This window comes from Phycodurus eques, chromosome 6 (assembly GCF_024500275.1).
Source record: "Phycodurus eques isolate BA_2022a chromosome 6, UOR_Pequ_1.1, whole genome shotgun sequence".
Taxonomy (NCBI): domain Eukaryota; kingdom Metazoa; phylum Chordata; class Actinopteri; order Syngnathiformes; family Syngnathidae; genus Phycodurus; species Phycodurus eques.
In genome coordinates this window covers 22,122,164-22,147,936 of record NC_084530.1, presented here as the reverse complement: position 1 = coordinate 22,147,936, position 25,773 = coordinate 22,122,164, and the positions used below count along the sequence as shown (strand labels likewise).

At 40.2% G+C, this 25,773-nt stretch overlaps 1 protein-coding gene across 1 annotated transcript in view; it reads right to left on the bottom strand.

Moving 5' to 3' along the window:
* lrba (LPS-responsive vesicle trafficking, beach and anchor containing) overlaps nucleotides 1–25,773 on the bottom strand; it is a 272,786-nt gene that overhangs the window by 46,957 nt on the left and 200,056 nt on the right. The window contains 2 exon segments of the mRNA XM_061678832.1: nucleotides 17,722–17,874; nucleotides 23,118–23,237. Of these exon segments, the coding sequence (XP_061534816.1) occupies nucleotides 17,722–17,874; nucleotides 23,118–23,237 (273 nt within the window).

Sequence of the window (25,773 nt, the reverse complement as noted above, 5' to 3'; positions counted from 1 at the left end):
CGTTATTTTTTTGATCAATCCTCATCTACAAATCCATCAAAGTGCTCATCTTCTGAATCCGAAATGAACAGCTGGGCAAGTTCTCCAAACATGCCAGGTTCCCTCTCGTACTGGTCGGAGTCAGTCTCGTTGCCGGGGGGCTGTTCAGCAATGATGCCGGCTTTCGCGAAAGCTCGGACAGCAGTCAAAGCAGATACCTTAGCCCAGGCATCCACAATCCATATCGCGTCTCTTCGTAGGTGCCATTTTCGGGGGTCCTCAGCCAAACCGATGTTTTGTACAATGCACATACTGGAACTATATACCTACCGGGGGCGTGCCTTTAGCGTCCTCTTTCACGCGCACCCTTCCCCCTTTAACGTCCGCATGCTGTCCTCAGTCACGTCCGCCCTTCCTCTATATAAGCAGCGTGTCGGCAGGAAATGCTCCGTCAGTCAGTCAAGCGGAGCGCTCATCAAAGTCACAACAACAACATTTACAGATTTTGGAATTTAGAGATTTTCGGTGAAAAATAAGACTTAAGTGCGCCTTCTGGTCGTGAAAATACGGTACCTAAAAACACTTGTATATGGTATCTCTATATACATTAGCGGGTAAGTTGGAACGTATCCCTTGAGATGAATAGGAGTTCACTGTTACGTATAATGTTTGTATTGTATGTGTGCTTCTCCAAACTAAAAGTATGTTGTTGTTTTTTAATGACGGGTTTAACATAAGGTGTTGTATAAATCTCAATGACTTTGTTTGTATTCATTATGCTCCAGCCAGCACTGACCTTTGACAGCCCTTCACTCCCCTTTTTTCTTGCTAAAAGCCAAAGCAGGGGCTGATGGGTATTTAATGCGCGGCACACTCTACTGTCAATCAGCGGACGGAAACAAAGACGAGCCGCTGCGTTACTGTGTGGACGCCACTAAAGGCCTGCCCTCATGGACATCACTCACGTTCACTATTTCAAGAGTCAGTGTAATGCTGGGGCCTCCCGCCAGCGTACATACGAGACTATCTGTGGAATATTGTCCTTGTTTGGCGTCTGTCAGAGGATGTAGCAGTACAATGAGGTCGAGCCTTTGGAATTCGATGCGACTGGTTCGCTGGAATTTATGAGAAGACCGTTCTCATGAGAGTGGAGTAGGATTTCGTGAGACAACGGATACATTTCAATTATGACTAAAAAATAATGCACAGTATGAAATTGAAAATTTAAATGGAATGAACACTTCTGAAAAATAATTTTCTTTAAAAAAAAAATCTGTTTTTTGGGGAAATAATCTTAACCCAACTACTTGTAATTAAAAGCAAACTTTAACTTACTATGCAACACACACTAGTGTATAAACAAATGCTTAATTTTTTTTTAAAGTTTCAAAATATTAAATAAATGACATATTGTTGTCTTTTGCTTGGGTCGTGACCAACTGCTGTTTAACTATGTTTTAAAATAATTTAACTACATTCAAACTGTTTTTAAGTTATAAACATATTGTATGTATATATTTGTATTGTATTTTTTACCTTAATTACATGGAGAAAATGGCAATCACATGCCAAATTATTTTGCAAAATTACTAATTATTTATATATATTTTGAAAATGGTTATATATTTTGTAATACTTTAACTTAATCCTATTCTGAAACAATCACTTTATATTTACATTTAATTTGAATAGTAAACAATGTTGTGGCTTTCCCCCTCTACTTAATTAAATTCATTACTAATTAATTAAATTACCACATTTTGCCAAGTTACAAGATAAATCCTGCATTTATTTATCTTAAGTTTTTAACTTGCATTCCAAAAACAATATCATTGTTTATTTGTTATAAATGACTAATGTTTGATTCAGTTCACAGAGTTGCATGTGGTTAAGTCTGGAACAAACTACAAACCAGACTTCTTAGTGTGAGTCAATTTGAAGTGAAAACATAGTTTTTAAAATAAGTCATGGTTCACTAAGTAACAAACAAAACCAAAAAAAAAAAAAAAAAAAAAGAATTATTGTGAAACCTAAAGAATTGTTTGACAAAGTAAGATAATATTTGATTCTGCGCCAGGTTGGGTGAGTTCCTTTTGAAAGAGCAGAAGGTTTGGGCCAGATAGCGGATTCCCGAGGTGGGATCGAGTGGCCCCTTCCCAAGAAAGCACGCGGGATTATTGATGGGCCAATTAGCATCCAGTTTGTGTGCCACCCTCATCCACAGGGGCTGCTGAGATAATTAATGAATAATTTAGCAACCTTTATGTAAATTCAGATTGGGGTGGGGGTGGGGTAGGGGGTGAGGGGTAGAAGACACAGCAATCCCACGTTATTTTTTTTTTCATATTTGACAAAGTACACGGATGGGACGCACATTTGTCAACAGTGGGGCGATTAACGTCACAAACAATAACTGAAACAATGTATAATAATTAATGCGCAAACATTTTGTGATATCATGCAGTTGTATCAGCGTCTATATGTTGGAACGAACTCTCAAATAAGAGAAAAAAATACATATAACTGATTGATTGTATTTTTGATTAATACAACTTTTATGTTTGAACAAAAATAAAATGAGCATTTGTGGAGCTGCGAATCATCAGACCTTGCTGCCATGCTGCGCTCACTAAAGGTCTTCGTCCGCCATCTGTCTAATATAAATGGTTCAAATTTCATAGATCAAAAAAGATTTCTATTATATGTCCCGGCTTTGAACGAACCCTGGACCCTAAAAGAGGTGCTTCAAACTAAAATGGCAGACTTCTTGTGTATTTCTGGCCATGGGTTCTTGAGAATTGTTTGTGGGTTTAAATATTATAGACATGCCTAACAAATATCATCTTACAGAGTGAAACCAGCTTCGGGGGCTGAATTATTTGTTTTTTTTAAATGTGCAGTAAACGACAGAGCCAAAATGGCGGACTTCCCGTGTCTTTTCAGGCATAGTTCTTGAGACTTTTGCAATGCAATCCAATTTCAAGAGTTCAATTTCAAGCGTTTTTCAAAATAATTGAACAATCGTTCCCGGTCTGCCTTGGCCCGAGCTTCACATATTGAGGACCCCTGCTCTAAATATCCTATAAGGGTCATGAGCGTCTTTTCCAAAATCTCAAGTCTGTTTTTTCTTTCCAGTCGTTGAGCAGGGCTGTTTTACGAATGCCAATGAAAATACACCCCAAAAATGAACATGCTCAGACTGTGTCAGATTACGTGAATGATTTTCCCCCTTTGAAATATAAAACATGTCACCGGACTAAAACAAAAAGAAAAGGGAAAAAAAAAAAAAACACCCGCCCCAAGAGATGACCACAGACACACTTTGACTGAGTCGCTGTCAAAGGCCGACACTTTACAGACACCATTTTTTTTTCTATAGCCATTATATCCTTACCATAAATGCCAAGATACTAAGTGATCAGTTAAGCAGCTGGCTGACACTTCTGCATTTCATGATTTCAAAAACGTCACCCTAAAACTTTTTTTTTCTCCCCTGTTATGGGGCTTTTAGGCAATGATTGTGATCCTTTATTTTGCTTTTCTAAAGTTTGATGTGATGCGTCTGATAGTCCACACTCAGCGGGCTAGCACTTCAATAAGGTGAGTTCAAACACTTTTGGCTCGACAAATCCTAAAACAGACGTTTTGTAAAGATGTTTGAAATCCACCTAACAAGTGATGCGCTCATTTGCATGCAAATACCGACGCATGTTCAGTGCATAATTGGTCGCACATGTTCTGTGAGGTGTTGTCAGCGCAGCAAACGTTTTCTTTTGGTATCGGTTACGGATGGATAAAGCAAACTTGCGTCAGGTGTGTATACAGAAAACATGTTCTATTATTAACTAGTTCTATTATATTTTTAAAGGGGCTCCTCGGTTTACTACGGAGTTCTGTTCCCCCACATATTCGTGATTTACTATTTGTTAATTCACCTATTCCAAAAATGCTTTCGGGGGGGTCAATTCACCGTTTGTTGTCTTTGTACTCAAACCTAAGGCCTGTCTAATATAAAAATATTGCTTTGGTGCCATCTTCTGTCATCTCGGTGCCATGGAACTATGTTGAAGTAAGGGGAGGAGCTTCATTTAGTCAGGCCATAGCCCTGTCGAATTGTTGCATTCAGGAGCAATTAAAAACCTATTACTCAGAGATTTTAGCTGGGGAACATTGCAACTTGAATTTGTAATTAAGTCAGAATGTGCCGCAGTCTTGCACAAACCTACAGTACAATTACACAGTCCTATAAGCAATTTGCAGTAAATATTTGTGCGAAAAACCCTTTTAGGCAATAAATAAACAATCAAAGGAAAAATCAGTAAGTATGGCACTAACTGATGTGCCGTCTCACGTGACCACGTCTTCTTACGTCCTCCATTCGTTTTGCTTTGAAGACGACTGAAGCCTTTGAAGTCCATTACTTAGTATTAATAAACTAAGTGTCAAAAACTTCGGATAACATGTTTTGAGCAGATGAATGACAATAAGGCTATTTTTTGTATTGATGTATGCATGTGTTGTGGCTAGAAGCTTCAATTAACCTATGAAACATGTTTTTAGAATGCGAGAAGAGGCTGGAGTATCTGGACGAAAAACAAAAACACAAAAAAAACCATGCAAGCATGGATTGAACATGCAAAACCCACACAGGATGGTCTGAACTAAGATTCGAGCATATAACTTCCGAACTGTGAGGCAGATATGCTTAAAAAATATATATGTACACTCCCCTTCAAAAGTATTGGAATTGTGAGGCCAATTATTATATATATATATATATATATATATATATATATATATATATATATGCTGTAGACCAAAAACTCACAGCGGTTTCATCTTTAGCAGGTAAAGTGCATGCCCTATAGGGTTTAAGAATGGAAAATTAGTTGGATACAAACATTTGGCGTTCTGGGTCACAGGCTTGTTGCAGTTAGTGGAAGCAAATCATTTGCAAATAAATAGTAAGTCTTACGTTGGTACAGACAAACTAATAATCGGGGCGAATTAGGGCATTTCCCCCAATTTATGATGAAAGTCAACAAAGGCCCCAATATGAGATGTCTCTGAAAGATCATCCTCATCGATTATCCTGTAATGTTGTGTGTGTAGGAATGATTTTTCCTCCCTGATGTTCTCGGAAAACGGGTGTGTCGGCAATCGTAATAGTGACCCACTATATCCAGAAGTTGGAAAATAGCTTGCTTAACGTGCATTATCGCCACCTACAGGACTGGAGAAGAATAGCACCTGGCGGATCAAGATTGAGTTTTAAGGACATGCTGAGGATTGTTCAGGCCTTGGTGGAGCGCTCCATTTAGTGGCAGTTATAATTTTGCAACTGCAGTTAATCCCTACTATTTGCGGGGGATAGGTACTGAGCCCTGCTGTGAGCAGTGAAAATCTATGAGTAATTGACGGCCACCCAAAAAGGTTATGTAATTGATTGCCGGATGGCAGCAAAGCAATACCTGTATATCAGACATGGCGTTGGCTTGAAGACAAAAAAACAGCAAATAGGCGAGTTTTTCAGTGAAAAATAGAAGTTGTAAAATATGGAAATCAGCGAATTTGCGCATACCTAACCGCAAATATGTGGAGGTCACTGTACTTAAATTGAAATAAATAAAACCAGCGTAATAATCTGGAATTCCTCAATATTAAGACCAATTACCCTCTTTTGACTTTTACTTCCAAGTCAACCTTCATTTTTTTTCATCCCCCACCTCCCTGCTCTCTCTTCCAGTCATCCGATCCTCTGGATCAGCTCCCTTGGACTTGCCCCAGCCCGAAGGTTGACAAGCGCTCTGATTAAAGGGCTTATTAACTCGCTGTAAATGAGAAGCCGACTGTCATCCGGGAAGCCTGGACCGAGGGGCCCGCCTCAACACGGATGAAGGGGGGTGACGTAAGGAAGGAGAACCTTGCAGCAGCCGTTTCCTTTATTCACATGCAAGAACCGCAGATGTGCGGTGTGTTGCAGACCCCCCTTCCACCTTCCAACCCGCTTTGCTAATTAGACGGGTCACTACTGCGAGAGCTGTGGCCGTGGGTCAACGGCGGCAGTCGTCAGCAACCTGAAACCCGAAACCAAACCTTCCACCGCCTCCATCCACTCGAAGAGAAGACTGGAAGTGGAAAAGAATCTGAATGAGCAGTGATTGGTGCAGTATCTCCTCAAAACAAACACGTCACGTCAGGCCGGAGTGAACTAAGTGGTCCAATTTACGGCGCTGGACAAGCAAGTAAACAAAGCTGATTGAGAAGTAAATGGGCGAAACTAATGGCACTGACTCAACGTCTTGGTTTGGTTTCATTTTGGAGTTTGAGGTAGGTAACAAACACTGATGTTAATCCTGTACAACTACATTATAACATAAATAAACGGAGAAGAACTGTAGAGGTTACGACAGAGTTTTGATCTGACGGAGGCGACGTAAACCAAATTCCACATCCTGAGAACAATTTTTCTGACGTTATCCCCAAGTGGGGAAAAAAGACTCAGATTAATGGAAATTCAACTTTCTCAACTGATTCAAATAATTCTATTGTCACAATGTTCAAGTCTAAAACATTTTTTTAAACAATTTCACATTTTCCAAGAGGCTTTTTTTTTACCTCAGATCCACCTTGACTGATTTAAATCATTCCATCTTCAATCAGTTCAACATTTAAAAAAATACCCACTTTTTGAAGAAGTTCAAAATTTCAGTAAGGAAATTCCCTAATTAATGGACAAATTCTTTCAAATGTACCTCTATCGTGTAATGCAGCTTTTTTTCCACTCATGTCTCATTTCAATTCATACTATAATATTTAAATTCAGTGTGAACTCATCAGCATTCACATGCAGTTTTTAACCAAAATTGCTATTTCTAGTTACAATAAATACTTGTCGGAAACATTTCTAGTCCATGAATATAAAATAATTCAATGAAAAACAAAGTATGGCGCTAACATGTCTGTTACATACTTTCATCAAAATACCCAAAGGATCAAGAATTACAGCAAGAAGAATGACGGATTTTGGTTACCATGATGACGGGGGTGAAGCCAGGTGGTTGTGACAAGCCTACTGTAGCTGCTACTAATTGGTCAGAGGGTGTAGGAAAAGTATCAACAATATTTTCACTGGAGGAGGCAGCACTTCATGATCAAGCTGCCGATTTGCACTTGTCAACGACTGGTGCGTAAAATGTGCTCCTGCAGCTTTCGCTACCGTGATGACCATGGGCGTAGCTTAGGCCTTGTGACAAACCGAGGGCAACCCAGTGTTGCCAGTTTAGTGATTTTGTTGCTTCCCCGCATATTCAAAATTCGCTACTCACGGATACACCGATTCACAGTTATTTTTGGGAATCTATCCGCCTTTGTTTGCTAAAAACTTGCCTATTTGCCTATGTCTAAAAGACGAGTATTGCTTTGGTACCACCTTGGTGCCAAGGAACTATGTTTAAGTGACTTGACAAGCTTCATGTATTGCTTTGCCGCCATATTGTGGCCTCGATAACCATTATAAACCGTTTTAGGGGAACATCATTTACTTGCAGGTTTTCGCCGCAGAGCTCGGTCTGTCTCCTGTGAACGTTATTACTTTTCCAACCCCTCGAGCAACTATTTTTGAAAAAAAACAAAACGACTAGCAACAAATAAATTTGTATGGTGTTATTTAGGGCTGGGTGATTATTTACTTATTTCAAGGTATTGTGCACTCATGAAGGCTGCCGATACCAGTCACTGATACTTGGGGCAAAAACAATACGATATTGACTAAGTCGTCCTTGCCAGAAGCTGGTGCTACACTGCAGCATTTTGGCACACTAGCAAATCATCATGTGCGACAGAAAGAAAGAAAAGGTCTTTGTTCCCAATCGGTACTCAGTATCGGTGAGTTTTCAAGAGTGAATACCCGTACTGGTATCAGTCTTAAAAAAAAAAAAAAAAAAAAAAAAAAAATTAAAAAAAAAAAAGTGGTATCATAGATCCCTAGTTTTATTTGTGACTCTGCGTCCAGACTGCAAAAGGAATAGCGCAAAGTCACCACTGGCAAACTTATTGCCTAACACAAATTCGCCATGTCAACAACAACTGAAAATTTTAGTGTTCTGTATGTGCTGCTTATTGGAAGTGAACGCTGATAACTCTGTTAGCTTAGCTATTGCTAATCTGCGCTAATACTGCAGCTATTTCTTAGCTTTTGCCTCTGACATGATACTTTTGGCATTCTTGACTTGCTAAAAAATTCAACAGAAGCCAAAACAACTAACACGACTTGTCCGTTGAGCTGACTCCGAGATAAGGAAACAGATGTAGGAGAAGAAGAAGAAAGGATTTATCTGGGAGGATGGAAGAGAAGGACAACATTAGCGAGTCAGGTTGTCAGCAGCAGTAGATCAGCGTATTTCTCAGGCTCTCCCTCTGTGATGTCACCGAAGAAGACTAGCGAAATAAAGGGGGGAGGGCTCATAAAAGTGGGTAAACATGTCCTCCCCTGCCATACGACAACCCTCCTACGGCGAGCGCCGTCTGACATTAGCCAGATCACGGCCACACCACGCCAACCCCGTTCCCATTGCGCGGCAGTGAAGAGTAGATTAGCGTGGTGCTAACGGGGAGGTCTACTGACACTCACTCAGTCAGCGCGTAAGCACGTCTTGCGGTGGTTTACCTCAGCTTACACGTGCATCCCGGTGGAGAAGGCAGAGAAGCTGGTGGGAATGACATTTATGTACAAGCGAGGTTTGGATGAAAGGGGAACGTAAACAGACGTCACATGACGCTTCATCGTGGATGGCCGCCGGTGTGAGAGCTCAGGGAACTGTGGGAAGAAATGCCGAAGCTACTCTACGTAATAAAGTAGATCCACTCAAGTGCATTGCTTCACAGCTTGTACAGGAGTAGCTTACGAGCTCAGTTCAGCGAGTTCTATCGCTTTTTCTTTGGCTTTTTGGCGAGCAACCTCAACAAGATTTGTTAAATCATAATCTCTCATTATGGAGAAGTGACTAAAAAAAAAAAAAAAAAAAAATTTTGGTTTAGAGCTGTCACTATCAAATATTTTTTGAATCGATTATTCTATCGATTATTACGTCGATGAGTTGAATAAAAAAAAAAAAAAAAAAAAAATCTGTTAGTTTTTTTTCTGATTACTGTTTATGAACTGATTGTTGTTTATTTGGTATTGTTTAATGATTAAATAAAACCAAATGAACAACAATCAAGCAATAGCACACATGAGGGAGTGATGTACTCACCAAACCTTTTAAAATTGAGCTGCTTCTTGGATACTGATTAATGCAAGGGGCTACTAGTTTGATGTACACTTCTGAGGCTCCTTCAGATGCAACTACATGTCAATTCCAGGCTATTCATACTACAACTGCAAATATGCGATTATTATTGTAATAGATTAAAGTGACTGTCATTTTTTTCCATAAATTGGTTATAATTCAGTTACTGGTTTGAGCCGTAATTTTTCATAAAATTGGCAAAAATGATCATTCTTTTCCAAAGTAAAGGCAGATGTTTGCAAATGTCTGATTATACACAAAAATAATCTGTCTGCTTTCATGGAGCGCTGCAGAAATAAGAGAATATTTACGGTTGGGAGGGTGATATATGAGGATTTGGATAATTATAAGTTAAACAATGTCTCTAACCGTTTCATGGATTATCAAAATAGGTCATCATCAGAATCATCTTTATTTGCCAAATATGTCCAAAAAACACACAAGGAATTTGCCTCCGGTAGTTGGAGCCGCTCTAGTACGACAACAGGCAGTCAATCGACAGAGAACACTTTGGAGACAAAGACATTTAGAAAAACAGTCACTGAGCAATAAAGGGTTGCTAGTTATCTGGTAACGCCGGTACAAAGTTGTATTTATTATTATTATTTTTTTAATCGATGAGTTGTCAGTTAATAGTTTAACTGTGAGACCTCTATTTTTATTATTTATTTAATTATTATGAAAAAAATGCCCAAGTGGTGGATATATATATATATATATATATATATATATCATTTATATATTATTTCTTTCAATATTTTTTTTCAAAAGCCAAACATCCCTCAATATTTTGCGGGTAGTGTATTTTGCAAAATATAATTTCAGTTGCTTGTATACAAACGGTGGTTCCTGCCTGCCCACCCATCCAGTGAGAAATTATGAAACAACCAAATAAACCTTTTGTTACTTGCCTATTTCTTCAAATGTGTCTGTAAGCGAGACATTCTAATTTACACACCCCTGCCCCAACAATGACTTTCTCTGCCAATGACTTGCTGGCTAGCCCGGCTGAAGATTCGCCACGGTCAATCACAGGATATGTAAAGAGACAGACAACCATTAAAACTCACATTCACACCGTCACTGAGTGAGAACGGAACCCATGCAAGTCATGCCAATGAACCACTACACCATCAGTGACGTGGTGTGACAGGATAACCCAGCTGCCCTTTAAGAGTATAGAAATGTGGTTTATGTCATATTAATATGACATGTGTCCATTCACGCTTCAGCATGGTCTTTGTGGTTTGTTGTTTAAAAACAGCTGTGAAGTGCACCAAATGCTCTTACACAAAGCATTGTGGGTATATAACTAGCAGGAAGTATGTGCTTATATGTCTCAGGTCGTGTGAGCAACAAGCTGAATGTCGTGATTGTGATTTTGAAAACTTATTTTGTGTACTTGGCAATTGTTTTAATCGTTCAAGTTTGACAGGGTCGTTAACAAAACTTCTCTGCCTTGTGTCAAATTTACAAGACATCTATTTTCATTTTAATAAAGGTTTTTATGAAGGTGACAGCTTGGCCATGGAACAGTAACTCGTTCCAATGGGAAAGAACAAAGTGTAAGTAAGTGTAAATTACAAGACTGTGTTGTGGTGCGTACAGATGAGTGTTGCACATGTATAGCTCCTCAGCGTCTGAGTCAAAACCATCACTCACTTGTCTTGAACCTTCAACACCAGCAAAAGGGTTTCCCTCTGAAGGCACAACACATGATTTACAAAATGTGCAACTTATAATGCAATACCCCTGTGTGTGTGTGTGGTTTGTTGGTCTGTCAGCAGCATGACAAGAGCAAAAGATGCCTGAAAGGAAGCAAATATGAACAAGGGAGCACAGAATGAGTTTTACTGCTTTGGATAGGAATGGAAACCCCTCCTTTACCCTGGGAACATTGTTTGAATTATATGGAGCAGTGCCTGGTTTGATGACCAGGACAACCAAAATACAGTTGTGTCTTGAGATACAAGGGTTAAATCGCTCCGCGACCGCGCTTGTAACTCAAAACGTGTATCTCAATTCATCTTTCCCAATTGAAATGAATGGAAATGCCATTAAGCCGTTGCAGCCTCCTCCCCAAAAAACAAACATTTGTGTGTTTGTTTTTGAATGATATAGCCCTCTATAAAATTGTACCTTACCAAAACATGGAGTAACAAACAGTTTGTACGTCATGATTTAATGCTGCAATCCAATTCATTGTGCTGCTCCTTCTGGTGTGCCCGTCTTGGGCACCCGGAAGCAGTGCTGTATAATACAGTCATGCAGACACAAATGAAGAATAGACTCAGTATGTTGGTGTTATATTAGTCATTATTCCTAGAGGATAGAGAATATTATGCCCATGTGTATTGTCATATCTGTCTACATTAGTTGTTCCACCTTTTAAAATATCCGTTGCTGAAAGGGTTGTAAAACCGCAATTACCGATGCTAACTGTTAGCATGTCAATTGGAATTTCCATTATATGTTAGCATTACGCTCGAGGCGTCTGTTCTCAAAGCAAAATTGTTGTCTTTTTTAAATAATGTGTAATTCTCTTTGTTTTATTATTAGTTTGAAAGTAAACTTCAACCGGGAGTGAAATTAAACAGCTTGAAACCGCTTTTTTTTGGATTAATTGTTTACTAGTCACTATACAGTGTACTCTTGAAGAGAGATTTTTAATCTCAATTAGGCTTTCCTGTTTCAACAATTTCAAATACAGAAATAAATAAATAATTTGCCAAACTGCTTCTTATTGTGAGGTGAGTTTAGCACTCATCTCAAGTTTGAGTTCCTAAATCAAAGGGGGGGAAAAAAACAGCCGAATGACGGCTCATCTCAAAAAATCCGGGTCACTCGTAATTCAAGGCACCACTGTACACCCCACAGAATCAAATTGTACTGCCCATAGTCCTCCACAAACCAGGATGTACAGTAGATTCCTAACAAACACGGCAATTCAACATTTTTCCCCACACTTCTTCTGTAAAATGAATTTTTAATAGTTTGAATACAATTAGTTGGGTCTCCGAGTGCCTGTCCACCTGTCAAATGTGAAATTATTTGACCAAGTAAATCTTAAAGGGCCAATATGCAGTTTTAAAACTGCTAGCAATACAGGAAGTCCTCGATTTACGAACGAGTTCCGTTTCTACGCTGGCGGCGTAACCCGGATTTCCGCGCAAGTCGGATTTCACCGTTAAAGTCTAAATTTACGTCGAAATACTTTGTATAAAGAAACTAAAATACATTAAAATAAAAATGATGTAGGTCCGATTAGGCAGCCGCTTACAGAATAATCCGGTTTCGTCCACGTTGAAAACTTGCTCCGCAAGATACCCACCCTCCCGGATTATTTTGGCAAAATGACCCGGAAAAGCTTTCGCGGCCGGTTCATCTGCGGATGCAGCTTCCACCTGGACCCTGAGATTATGAAGATTGGCACGGGCTTTGAAACTCATAAACCAGCCCTTGCTAGCGGTAAATTCGTCCTTCTCAGCGTCCTTGCCTTTCTGCTCTTTCAAAGTTTGGAAAATCATCAAAAACAAATAACCCACAATTTATTTAGCCCAACATAAACTGTAGCTTGAACGAAGGTTTTGCCTCACGACACATAGCAAAAAACAGAATTACGCTAAAATATATTTCCCACAACTGTATATAAATTCAGTATTAAGAGCCAACCTTAATTTTTGTAAATTCCTGGTTCATTCCCATTTATTTCCATGAATTCCTATCAATTCGTATGTAAAGTTTACAACTTCGCGTAATTTTGCAACCCTATTTGTCCAGCCCAAAGTCAGTGACTGGCTTTTACTTCCCTATGTTTCCAAACAGACGAATAACAAGATATGTGCACAGTGTATCTGTTGCAGCAGTCATAATTTACGGTGGATTACTTTTATTGCCCGGCGAGAAGCACTCGCAGCTACGAAAACAAGCTGCCGTTTGGCATGACGGCGGCGGCGCCACGTGCAATCCTTTACTCTGAGAGGCCTCTCCAGATTGGACCTTAATTAGCTGTTAATCATCTCGGGCTCATAACCGCCAGTGGAGACAGCGGGCTCGTGTGTGTGTGTGCGTGTATGTGTGTATATTATATATATATATATATATATATATATATATATATATATATATACATAAATGTGTGTGTGTGTGACTAAATCCTCGTTGCGGTTGAGGCCATTAGTGGGCCTGGCAGCCAAAGTGAGCCAAACAGCCCATTAAGTCCTTCACTCTTCCGTCCCTCCTCAGTGGCACGCTCATCCCTCTCGCGACGGTGCCAGCTGACACCCTCAAATGCCAGCTATCTGTCACGAGAGTGAGCCTGTCCACCCACGCATCCGTACCTTTAGCTCATCCTAAGGCACCATTTGGGCTTTTTTTTTTTTCTATACTGGAACCAGGCCATCCTCTTTTAGGGTCCCTCTTACAAAGGACCCTGGCTTTAATTTTAAATATCATTTATATGTTCAAATGACCAATAAAACCCCTGAAAAAATGGTTTTCTCATCCTTTGTGATGCAATTTCGAGATCTTTCAATTGGGTCAGTCTCCACACAAATTTAGGAGATCAACGACCTTCAAATGCAGCGTCCGAAGGACGCAGCCATTTTGGCACATCGGACGAAGTAAACGATAGTAAGCGATGCAACAACCATGAAAAGAAGGACATATTTGTAGGGGCCTTCATACTGGGATAACCTTTGTGCTGCATTTCAACATAATAAGGCATCAATTGCAGCCTGCAAAGTTATCCGGTCATCTTGTGATATAAGAGGAACCTTATGAAGGCCACATTTGAAGAAACCTTTGAATAGAGACATCCCCCATGCTTCATTATGGCTTCAAGGGGAACTAAACCCAAGATGTCAAAACGTTCTGTAATATTTTAAATGGCAATATCTTCTTTATCAGCTGCGGGTTACCTAAATCTACAAAGTACTTATTCTGGGGGGGAAAAAAAGGTTTAAAAGCATATCTATCGTATTTCCGCAACCACAAGGCGCACCGTATTAAAAGGCGCTGTCTCAGTTACGGGGTCTATTTCTGTATTCAACACATACATAAGGCTATTATTGGGCACAAGCATGGTAAAACATACGCTAGCTTAAAACATACGTTAGCATGCATGCACGCTAAAACATACGCTAGAATGCATGCTAGCGTATGTTTTTAAAAAGGCAGCGGGAGCAAAACTGAGTTTGGTTGTACATTATTTTTTGATCAATCCTCATCCACAAATCCATCAAAGTCCTCATCTTCTGTATCCGAAATGAACAGCTGGGCAAGTTCTCCATCAAACATGCCGGGTTCCCTCTCGTCATTGTCAGAGTCAGTCTTGTTGCCGGTGGGCTGTTCAGCAATGATGGCGGCTTTCGCGAAAGCTCGGACAACAGTCAAATCAGATACCTTTGCCCAGGCATCCACAATCCATTCGCATATGGTGGCGTAACTTGCCCGGCCCTGCCTCCTAGTCTTAGTAAAGCTGTGTTCGCCATCTGTCATCCATTGCTCCCACGCCGCTCGCAACTTCACTTTGAACGCTTACAGATTTTGGAACTCGGTGCACACATAAGGCGGTGCCGCATTATAAGGCGCCCCGTCCATTTTGGAGAAAATTTAAGACTTTTAAGTGCGCCTTATGGTCGTGAAAATACGGTACTCGCTTATGTGGGGTGGGGGGTGCACATTTTTAGGTCTTTTCAGAGTGCACATTCATGAGAATTTATTCGCCAGTTCCGTTTTTTTTTAATGGAGCTTTATTTACTAAGAAACCCATATAGAATTAGTAAATATTCAGCAACGACAAGCTGTATATTGTGGGTGTCGGGAGGAATCGTCATGTCCAAAATCACTACTTTTAAGGAAATCCCCCCCCCCCCCCCCCCCAAAAAAGCTATCTTGCTTTAGTTACCAAACCAAAGTTCTGATTATACCTTATACTGCTATCATATACCATTGCACATCAACATCAACACAACGCCGCCTCTAAATCATGTTCAATTGCTATTTTAATACACACACAAAAAAAACACTATACGCTGTCATTGATTAAAATGGTAGAATACGGCGCCCGCTAGCCAGTTGGCTTCTTTATACTTGTGCGGACGGCGACCGCGCTGACATCACTGCGGCTATCCTGCACGCAGTTTGCCTTTATACTCGAGCGCAACCCACGCGCGTTGTTTTGAAAGTGTGCTGCAGTTCTCTTCCAAGTCGGGGTGTCGCTACAGCTGGTATTGGCTAGGACACCACAGGGTGGAGGTTCCTCTGCATTTTGTGGCCATTTCCGGAAGCCGTTTTTACTTTCCTTTCAGTAACAAGGAACAAAGCAACAACAATGGCGACTGTGGAACAGAGTCTGCTAGAACAAATGGACCTAGATGACCAGATGATACGTTTAATTATGCTGCAAAATCGATCGAGAAGGCAGCGGCGTAGGTGCTATGTGGAACCGGGAGGAACGCTGATTACATCATCACAGCATGTGACTAAAACGGACCAATTACGAGAGATGATCTCCGCGGCATTCTACGCGCAGCAACAATTTTTGCCGTGTGCGCGTCAAGCTACGCAGAGGGGCCGCACGGGCCAATTCGTCGGTCACGTGATGCAATGCGGGCGTCGTCAGCCGTGCGACCACGGTAGTATAAAGAGGCCTTTAGATGCGATAAATAAAACGATTAGCAATTCAATAGGTGGAAATGAATCTCCACACACTTACCTTTGTTGCTGATGTTCTAGTTCATAACGAAGCATTACAGCTATCCATTTTTACCAAAACAGGCTTAGTCAATTGTATCTACAGTCACTTAACTTTCAGTCATTGTCTAAAAAAACATCTAGACTTTCAACCTTGAGGCAACAATTATGTCGCACGACTCCACAGAGTTAGGGAGAGATACAACCACTTCCCAGAAAGTAAAACATTGAAGAGCATTAATAGCTAATTTCTGTTTGTTATTTTCACCACTTTAAAATTGGTTAATAATGAGTAAAGATTACAGAAAACATGGGGACAAACCAATAGGACAACACCTGCAAAATTCATTGCCTTCTGCCATCTGTTAATTCAATGGAGAGCTCTGCAAGCAGGCAACTCTCCACTGGCCCTTTGACATCACTTTCGGTCTGCAGTAGATAAGGATTTCATCCAACGTGGCGCCCCTCCCACCATGTTAAATTAATTATTCTGTTTGATTCCTGTTCCACAAATGCAATATTAATCACTAATCTGAGTACCATGTTTTCACTAGTGATGGCACATACAATATATTTTTGCTTAAAACATTTTAGGATTCAGTTTTCCTTTAAGAATGCAACCTTCCTGAGATCTAGGAGCCCGCTAACTGTACGATAATTGTGATACTGTCCTCAAAAAGAAGGCTGCATTTGAAGGAGACTTCAATTCGGGTCAGCCTCTGCCTAATTTTACGGCATAATCCATCTTCAAGTGCAGCCTCTGAAGGATACCGTCGTCTCGGGATACACAGTGGGAGGCCACTAACTACAGGAGCGAGGCATCCTTTAAGAAGCATGAAAACACATACACATTTTGAAGTAAAAAGGCCTGTGTCAAACTCAAGGCCTGGGGGCCACATCCGGCCCCGCAACATCAATTTATGTGGCCCGCGAAAGCAAATCAAGTGCGTCGACTTCATGTTTCTTGCTAAAATAACAACATTGCAAATTGTCTTCCCTTTTATATAACGTTGATTGCAAACAACTATTGATTGCAAACAACTGAATTAACAAATTTTTACTGGCTTCTGGTTTCAAATATAGTTATCGATTTTTTTGTGTATATGTAATAACATGAGGCAATTGTACAGTTCATGTATATGTGTTCGCGCTCATGACGGCCTTCCGAGGGAAACCATAACTACGATGTGGCCCGCAGCAAAAATGAGTATGACACCCCTGCTAAGGCATAAATGCAGCCTTCAAAGGATGCAGCCAATTTGGGATATAAGACCACAAACTACATGAGTGACGCATCCTTAAAAACAAATGAAAAGAAGGCCGTATTTGAAGGAACCCCAATAATACCAGTGGTATTACAATAGATAATTCTGTCACTACTATGTACTGTATACTATAAAACATTTATAAAAACATTAACATGTTTGTATAACCTTTTTTGCTTTGAGGCTTGAATGAAAGAAGGAAAAGGCAACGCTAGAAGCATACAGAGGACGCCCCGCCCACACACACACCCAAAAAAAAAAAGACACTGCATGATTAATGATCGGGGCCTGGTCATATTAACCGTCTGGTTAGCAGACCCCTGGTGGCCACAGGCATTGAAAAGGCTGAAATGCCTGCTCCTCGATGGCCACAATGTACACCGCCTGGAAATAATGTCTATTTGAATCACCAGTGAATTCACTGTAATTACGTTTCTCGGCATAGAGGAAACCTCGTGTCGGCAGCGGCGGAAGCGAGCGGCAAGGTTTACCTGTCGATTGATTCGCACAAACTCCTCGGAGGTCTTGGCCCAGGGGGGCAGTTCTACGTCAGAGACCGGCATGCCGTCCTCCATCACTCCCAGGTTGTATGTGTTGGCATTGACAAACATCTCAGGGAGGTAGTAGAACTCTGGAATCAACTCCTGTGTGGGTAACAACACAACGACTTAAATCGTCCGACAACCCTAAAATCCTTCGTAGGTGGTTGCAACCCATCTGTCTAGTATACGTGGTTTCTAGTTTGGTGACAATCACACAAAATTTATAGGACAAATTTGTCTTTGAAGGATCCCTGACCCCAAATAGACCCCAAAATGGTCACTTCAAATCAAAGTGGCAGCACTTTGTACAAAGGTTCTTGAAATGTCTTTGGTGAGTCTACTTATGACAGACACGCCTACCAAATTTCATGTCAATAAGTGCAAGTGTGGTTTCTGAGGCGATTGGCTGGCAACCAGTTCAGGGTGTACCCCGCCTCCTGCCTGATGATAGCTGGGATAGGCTCCAGCACGCCTGCGATTCTAATGAGGAGAAGCGGCTCAGGAAATGGATGGATGGTTTTTGAGGCTGAATTAAAAAAAAAATAATAATAAATCCATATGCTACCGAACCCTAACAAGATTTTTACTCAACACTCATCAAACATTGCTGCCAGGCTCCGGCCATACGCAACAACACATAAAATAATTTGCAATTTAGCATCGCCCATTTGTCTAGTACACGAGGTTCAAATTTGATAGCCGTTTTGATGGAATCCCTGGGACGAGTTTGTCTTCATATGATCGCTTGAAGGGCCAAGATGACCCAAAAATGATTGTTTCAAATGGAAATGGCAGACTTACTTTGAACCAAAATGGAAGACTGGGTTCCTGTGTAGTTTCAGACATGGGTTTGTGAGACTTTTCTGAAGGTCTAGTCATGATAGACAAGTGTATGAAATTTCATGTTCGTGAGGGAAACTGGCTTCAGGTACTGAATTTTCAATTTACAGTATTTTCCCACTGTTCCATGTAACCAAGGGGAAAAATAAAGCACACCACATTCCTTCCCATTTATATGATGGTTTTATTTGCCTGTCTCAAATAACACAACATTCTCCACAAGTACGACAGCGAGACACAAATCTGGTTATGACAGCGAGACGCGAGCCCTTCACCAACGCTAACAAAGCGGAACTTGTTGCATAATGAGTGTAAACACATGCAGACAAAGCTGCCCTCTAGGTTCCAAGTGCATGTTATTGTTAGAGACCATGCTTCTCCAATTAAGACTCCGCACAAAGATGAACCATGATGCCTTATTGCTTGGCTCCAATGTGTAAACAACAGGAATGATTAAGATGGAAGTTATAGAGAACTGTGCGGTGAACTGTGAACATTAAGAGATTACATTTCACTGTTACTTTGTTTAAATAGCTAGGCTAGTTTTAATGCTACACAGACCAAAAACCCAACATAAATACAGTAGAAAAATCTAAATTGGAATCTTTGGGGAAAAATGTCATGTCTCCAGCAAGTTTACAAGGACTCATCTCAGTGGCCATCGAAATGCTTACCTGCAATGTCTCTAAACGATTAATTGACTATCAAAATAGTAGTTGTTGATTTCACCTTTATGCCTTGATCAGACTACAGGATTTTAGCCCTGATATTGGCCGGATTAGCTATCGCAGCCGATTTCCTAGATCAGGCCTGACATATTTTGTCGTGAACGACAAAATTTCTTGTTCTGTGACATAATCCACAATCAACGATTTGCCTCTACGACGCCAAAATGAAAAGTCTCGCATGTTTGATTTTTTGGATATCTTCCGTGTAGTATGACATATCAACGACAACTCACCGACAGTGCACTTTGTCGTCGACCAATAGGATTGCGTATTGTGACCGGCGCATCGCCTTGACTGCTTGCCGTTGTCAACATTTGTTTACGCGCACAAACCAATGTTTACCGAAGCATTAGATCATGATTGAACAGAAGGCTGGCATGTTTACGTACAAATATTAATGCTAGAGCTAGCTTTCTAGGCTACGTAATGTTTTTTTGCCTACTTGCGAGCCGTATCGTAATTAAAGTATGTGAACATACATCAGGCAATCCTTGAAAGAACGTCGTCTCCCGAGCACCGGTGACGACCACCACACCCCCCGCCCCACAAAACATCGTGGCGTGTTGTTGTTGTCGCCATGGTAACGAGTGTATCCGGTCAAGTTGACCGGTGCCATGTTTTCTGGTTCCGCCTCTTCGACAGTGTTTGATTTGACAAGATAAAGCCCACTGATTGTAAAAGGTGGTATCGGAATACATGTCATGTAGTGTTGCCACTGTCTGCCCAAGATATGGCAAGATTTTATGCCAGTAGTCTGACATAGTATAATCGGAAAGACCAAATTTGTCTTGTAGTGTGATCCAGACATTACTTGTCTTATATTAGTCCAAATGTTTTCATTCTACAACAAAATAAAGGAAGAGACCTCATAGTTCCGATACTTTTGGAGAGGAGTGTATAAAAGGGGCAAGAAGATTTCTAGGCAACAAAACAAATGTCAATGTGGTGCAAAGAGCTCATCAAAATGAAACATAAGGGAACATAAGGGCTCGAAAAACAACACGGCACTTCTTCTCACTGGTGAAATGTCTTCACTGTGCAAAAAAAAAAAAAAAAAAAAAGACGGTCTCCAACTAAAAAAGGTCCCCGCTCTTAACGAGACCCGCAGCTCGTGGGGGTTCACCGGTTGCTGTAAAAGCACACACTCACACTACACTACTGACAAAATACACACAGAACCGCAAAACTTGGAGGGCTACATTCAAAGCTGCCTCGCATACAGCATTATGTGCAGTGGCCCCTTGCCTCGGCCTGGTCAGAGGCCAGCCCCTCTGATCCCCAATCCTGTCCTGTCATGGGTCACTGCCCCAAACTCACCCCCACCCTGCTACACTTCCACTGTTGCTACCTCTAACCTCTGCAGGTTTCTCTGATGCCTCTAGGCTGAAGCTAGGGGTCAAGGGATTGAAGGGTCATGCTAGCGTCACCCAGGCTAGAGACACATTGAATGTGGGTGTTGTAGCCTATTATCACCCGGACTTCTTTTTATTTTTTTAAAAGAAAAAAATAACACACTGGGGCTTTTTGCCCTCTGGCAAGGACGGCAGGCTTCCATGAATGGCTCTAATGCTAAAGCTAAATGGTATACTTGGCATGCTAAATTGAAACGTCTCTTCGCTAATTCCGCTTTTGCATCCGGAGTGAATGCATGCGTCCGAGTGGAAAAAGTCGACGGACGTGTATTGAAAATATATGCAAAAAAAAAAAAAAAAAGGAAAAAAGTGTTGCTGTCTTGAGTTCCTTGTTTTAAGGTGAAGTTTAGTCCTTTTGGTTCAATCCAGGATAAATTGGAGATGATTTTTATTGGGCAATGACGAGTTAGCATATTATGATGTTTTTTTTCTTTTTAACCGAAAAATAACAAAAGTATTTTTTTCAGCTTTTAGATAAAATGAAAAAAAAAAGAAAAATTATGAGGAGATTCATACTGATTTTCTTTACATGTTGGATTGATTAAAATGTTCTGTAAAAATGTAGCAATATTTCTGGTACCACTTTCACACAAAAATAAAAATGCTAAAAATAAATGGAATAAAATACAAAATAAAATATCACAAAATTTGCCATTACAAATTAATCACTGGACATAGATGGTTTTGCATTTTTATTTACATTTTTTTTAATCTGGGATAAAAAGAAGAGCTACTGGAGATACATGATCTCATAATTTGTAGTTATTGGACAATAATGATACGACAGTTTTTTTTCTCTTTTTCTTCTTTTGTTTTTCAGTAAAAGATAAATATATATATATATATATATATATATATATATATATATATATATATATATACAGTAGACTGGATAAGAAGGGGAAAACAATTGGAGATACAAGATCTTTATTGGTGATAATATTGAAAATTACGTTGTTGTTGATGATTTTTAACTGATTTAAAAAAAAAAATCAGATTTCAGGACAGATTTTTTTCCCCCATTGTACAGACACGGTTTGCCCATTTTTGTTGTTTTCATTCTAAAAACAGCAAAAAATATTTTTTTTCGGGTTTCACATAAAAGAAAAAAACAATTTGGAGATAATTGATTTTGATTGGATGATACGCCAACGTCATGATAAGGTCCATATTTGGTTGTTGTTTTGATGTGACTTTGAGCCCTCCCGGTCTGATCCACCTTGACGGGTCTGGACGGAGGGAGCAAAACGGCCGCTTTCGCAATCAAGCGCCAACCAACTACGCTGTAACGCGAGCCACATGTTTTATTGCGGGGGCTAAGGGAGGAAGGGGGGGTGACACTCGAGCGCAATCAAGCGTCAAAACCCCTCGACACCACCGCTACCCCCCTACCCCACCAGACCCCCAATTCAGTGACCCGGTGCCAAGAGACCCTGAGCTGGAAACGCTGCTTTGACATAGAATGTCGGACTGTAAATGTTTTAGTGGAGCAGTTAAAAGTGTGCGAGGGCGACCCGGACTGTTTTGAGGGGCAAATCCAACAGTGCTGCAGAGTTTTTGGGAGGGGGCGGTGGGTAAAACTGAAGTCCAGGTTCTAGCCCGGCTGAATGGGAGACAGATGAGGATTAGTCTTTTGCTTTGATCACAAGACCGGGAAGCTTTCATTGCCACGGGACAGTAATTGCTAGTGACTGGCCATCGCTATTACTCTTTTCCGTTGCAGCTCTTCCTTGTCTATAGGAATATTCCATGGGGTTGTTCATAGTATTCAGTGGAACGTCCCTCAGCTCCTACAGTTATGAATCGTATCACACTATGGGGGGAAGAATATGCTCAAAAACGTCGGCGCTGGCGTACCTCATGAGACCTGAATTCAGCACGCATCAAATTACTTGTGTTGTTTGGCTTTTTCTTTTTATGTATTCCAAAAGATGAACAGACGCTGTTCCATTGAGGGCATAATGCAAGAGGCCAAAATCAAAGGATTATTTTTAATTCACTTTTTCTTTGCTTTTCTTCATCTTCCATATATTCACGGTTCACTATTTAAATAAATCCTCAGTAAGTCATTTATTAGAAGGGTAATGTAAGATGAAATGATATTGAAATGTTTTGGGATCAAAATTTGTGGTATATTTACTAATTGAAAATATTGATATTGTCAAACAATAACTGGTGTCATTCCATGGAGGATATTACGCAAGGCTTTTCATCAAAGGCTTTTCTTGCTTTAAAAAAAAAAAAAAAAAAAAAAGTCACCAGAGGGCTCGAAAAAGTGGCTAAATTTGCAACACTGAGTGATTTTGCTCTTGTCATTATTTTGCCACTCCATATTTCCTTTTTTTTTTTTTTTTTTTAACTGTACCTTGACATCTGATGTGTCTCTCTGGCAGTTCCTCCATGCGCGGGACACCGACGAGAATGTGCGGTCGGCGTGGTCAAACTTGCCTCCTTGGAAGTTTAGGAAGAACGTGGTAAAGGGCTCCTGTGGATTACAAAAAGAGTCTGGATCAGGGATCAGAGTACCTGCTTTGTACCAAGAACAGCTAAACTACAATAACGTACTAAAGTTGCAGAACTTTCAGGTTATTTCCTATACTCTAGATATTTTCTATACTATCCCAGGTTCAAATGAAGATTGACACGAAAAATAACCATATACGTTATCATGACAAAGGCCCGACCAAAATCGATTTTTTTTTTTTTTTAGGCAGATTCTGATATTTCGCACAGTACAATACCAATAACCAATTAATTGGCCGATTAATTAAAAAGAATATGTGAATAAAGTAACTTATTTTGCATTCCTTAACACTTACAACAATAAATATATGAATTATAGTCAGAACATTTGACTGTTTTACAATATTTTGTCCTTTAATATTTAACTCTAGAACAGAAAGAAAACTCGACCAAAAATTGGCAGATTTTTTTTCCCCCCGATTTCTGGCGATTCTTTTTACATTTTTTTTACATTTGTTTAAATGTCATTATCTTTGTCTTATGCTGTTATGTGTTAATGTGTGAAAAAAAAATCAGCAAAAAATGTAAAACGGCTAATATTGGCCGATGACTCAGGCGGCCCATTAATCGCTCAAGCCCTAATTATGACAATGAAGGAACAAATTCCATTTTCACCAAATACTGCATTTTTTTTTTAAAAGCACATAAAGAATTGTTTTAATTCCTGATTTTGACATAGATCTCTTTCTGGGAGGACTTCGAACATTTCCACAAAATTCTCGGATCAGACAACTTCCGAATCACCTTTGATTTCCTGCTTGTTGACTACACGTTAGCAGACAAAAAAAAGGTCTCATTAGATTTCCACCAGATGCTAATTGTGGTTAAATTTCAGGAGGCTATCGCTCGCTCCCTCTTTGACTCAATGCCATGTATCATCTCAACAGATAATTTCGACACTAGTCTTAGTCCTGCTCGAATAGATGAAGCGAAGACCAAAAAGAAAAGAAAGCAAAAAAAAAAACTCTCTTTTGCGGACCCGTCACATGACCACTTCATCATTACAATTTTAAATTGTTATGTAATTACAATGTTGCCAATGCAATGAGGCAATCGGCCCTCTTCTAAATGTATCCAGGCCTGTAACAAACATTGTGGGAGAAAAAGAAAAAAAAAGCAATCCCAGTGAGCCACGAAAGCCAATAAAGTCATGCTGCTGATGCATTTCTAATCATGTATAATCTTGTTAGGACAGATCAATCGCGGTCTCTGTGGCCCAACCCCCAAGTGAAACGCCCGCCATATACCTGAACGCGACCACCGTCAACCACTATAATACTAACATGTCATTTATACAATGTATAAGAGGGTCACCTGTGAGACATTAATAGGCATTGGAGGGTTTTAACATGAGGCTTATGTGGTAGAGCGGCCTAGGCATAAGCCTGCTAATGATGCTCGTGGATCAATGCTGCAGCTCTACTGGGACTCACTGACAATGGTGAGCTAGTGGCGCAATAACATACAAAGTGGAGGGAGCCAAAAAAAAAAAAAAAACAAACAACTTAGGAACCTTCCGATCCCTGGAGGGCAGTGTGGCCAGATTGATGGTATCCACTCAACAGACACAATATTGCAGTGTGCAGTGACTCTCTTAAAAACTAATCACAACCAGCGTCGTGGTCTTTGAGGCTAGTGGCATTTGGCGACAATGTATAAAGGCATAAAAATAATTGAGAAACAATATGCAAGCAATTCATTATTTATCACATAGGTTCTATCATAGAGTTATTGGTCATGATAGTCTTCAGACACATGCTTTTCTTTGGGTCGTGACAAAATGGGAATTTTTAAAATAAATAAATGTTTCAAAACTCACAAACGTTTGGACAAACATGATGTTCACATTAGGTAGTGACATGTCATGTTTTAATCCGAAAAAAAAAAACGTTTTCCTGGGTTTTGGATGTTTTTAAAAACGACTAAATTTGGATATGTAGCGGTCCCCTTTAGATACAAGTGACTCGGCTTACAAGTTTTTCGCGATACGAGTCGCCCAGTCGATTTTTTGCTTTGAATTGCAAGCGCAGACTTGAAAAACAAGCGGTGTATGGTGAGAGTGAGCTCAACTCACTTCACATTAAAGCAGCACTTTGGCAAAGAGTGAACATTTCATCAAAAAGAGGCTTCAAGCTGTTTAGTGCCACTCTCACTTGAAGTTTACTGTCAAACTAAAGAGAATTACACGTGTATTTAGAACAAGTTTAGCCTTTCAGTCCGCTAGCTTAATGCCAACACTAACTGGCATCTATGTTGCGAAGCTAACCCTATAAGCAACGGATTGATTACAATCAGTGCAGCAACACACAAAATATAACCGTACATAATATATAACATAACAGTACTCAGTCATATTCTTTATCCTCTGCAAATAACTAATATTAGTGCCATACTATTGAGCTGTGTTAAGACGTCGCAATGAACAGCATATCCATCTGTCTTTGTCATACTGCCCCCACGTGGCCAAGGCAGGCACACCAGAAAGAGCAACAAACTTG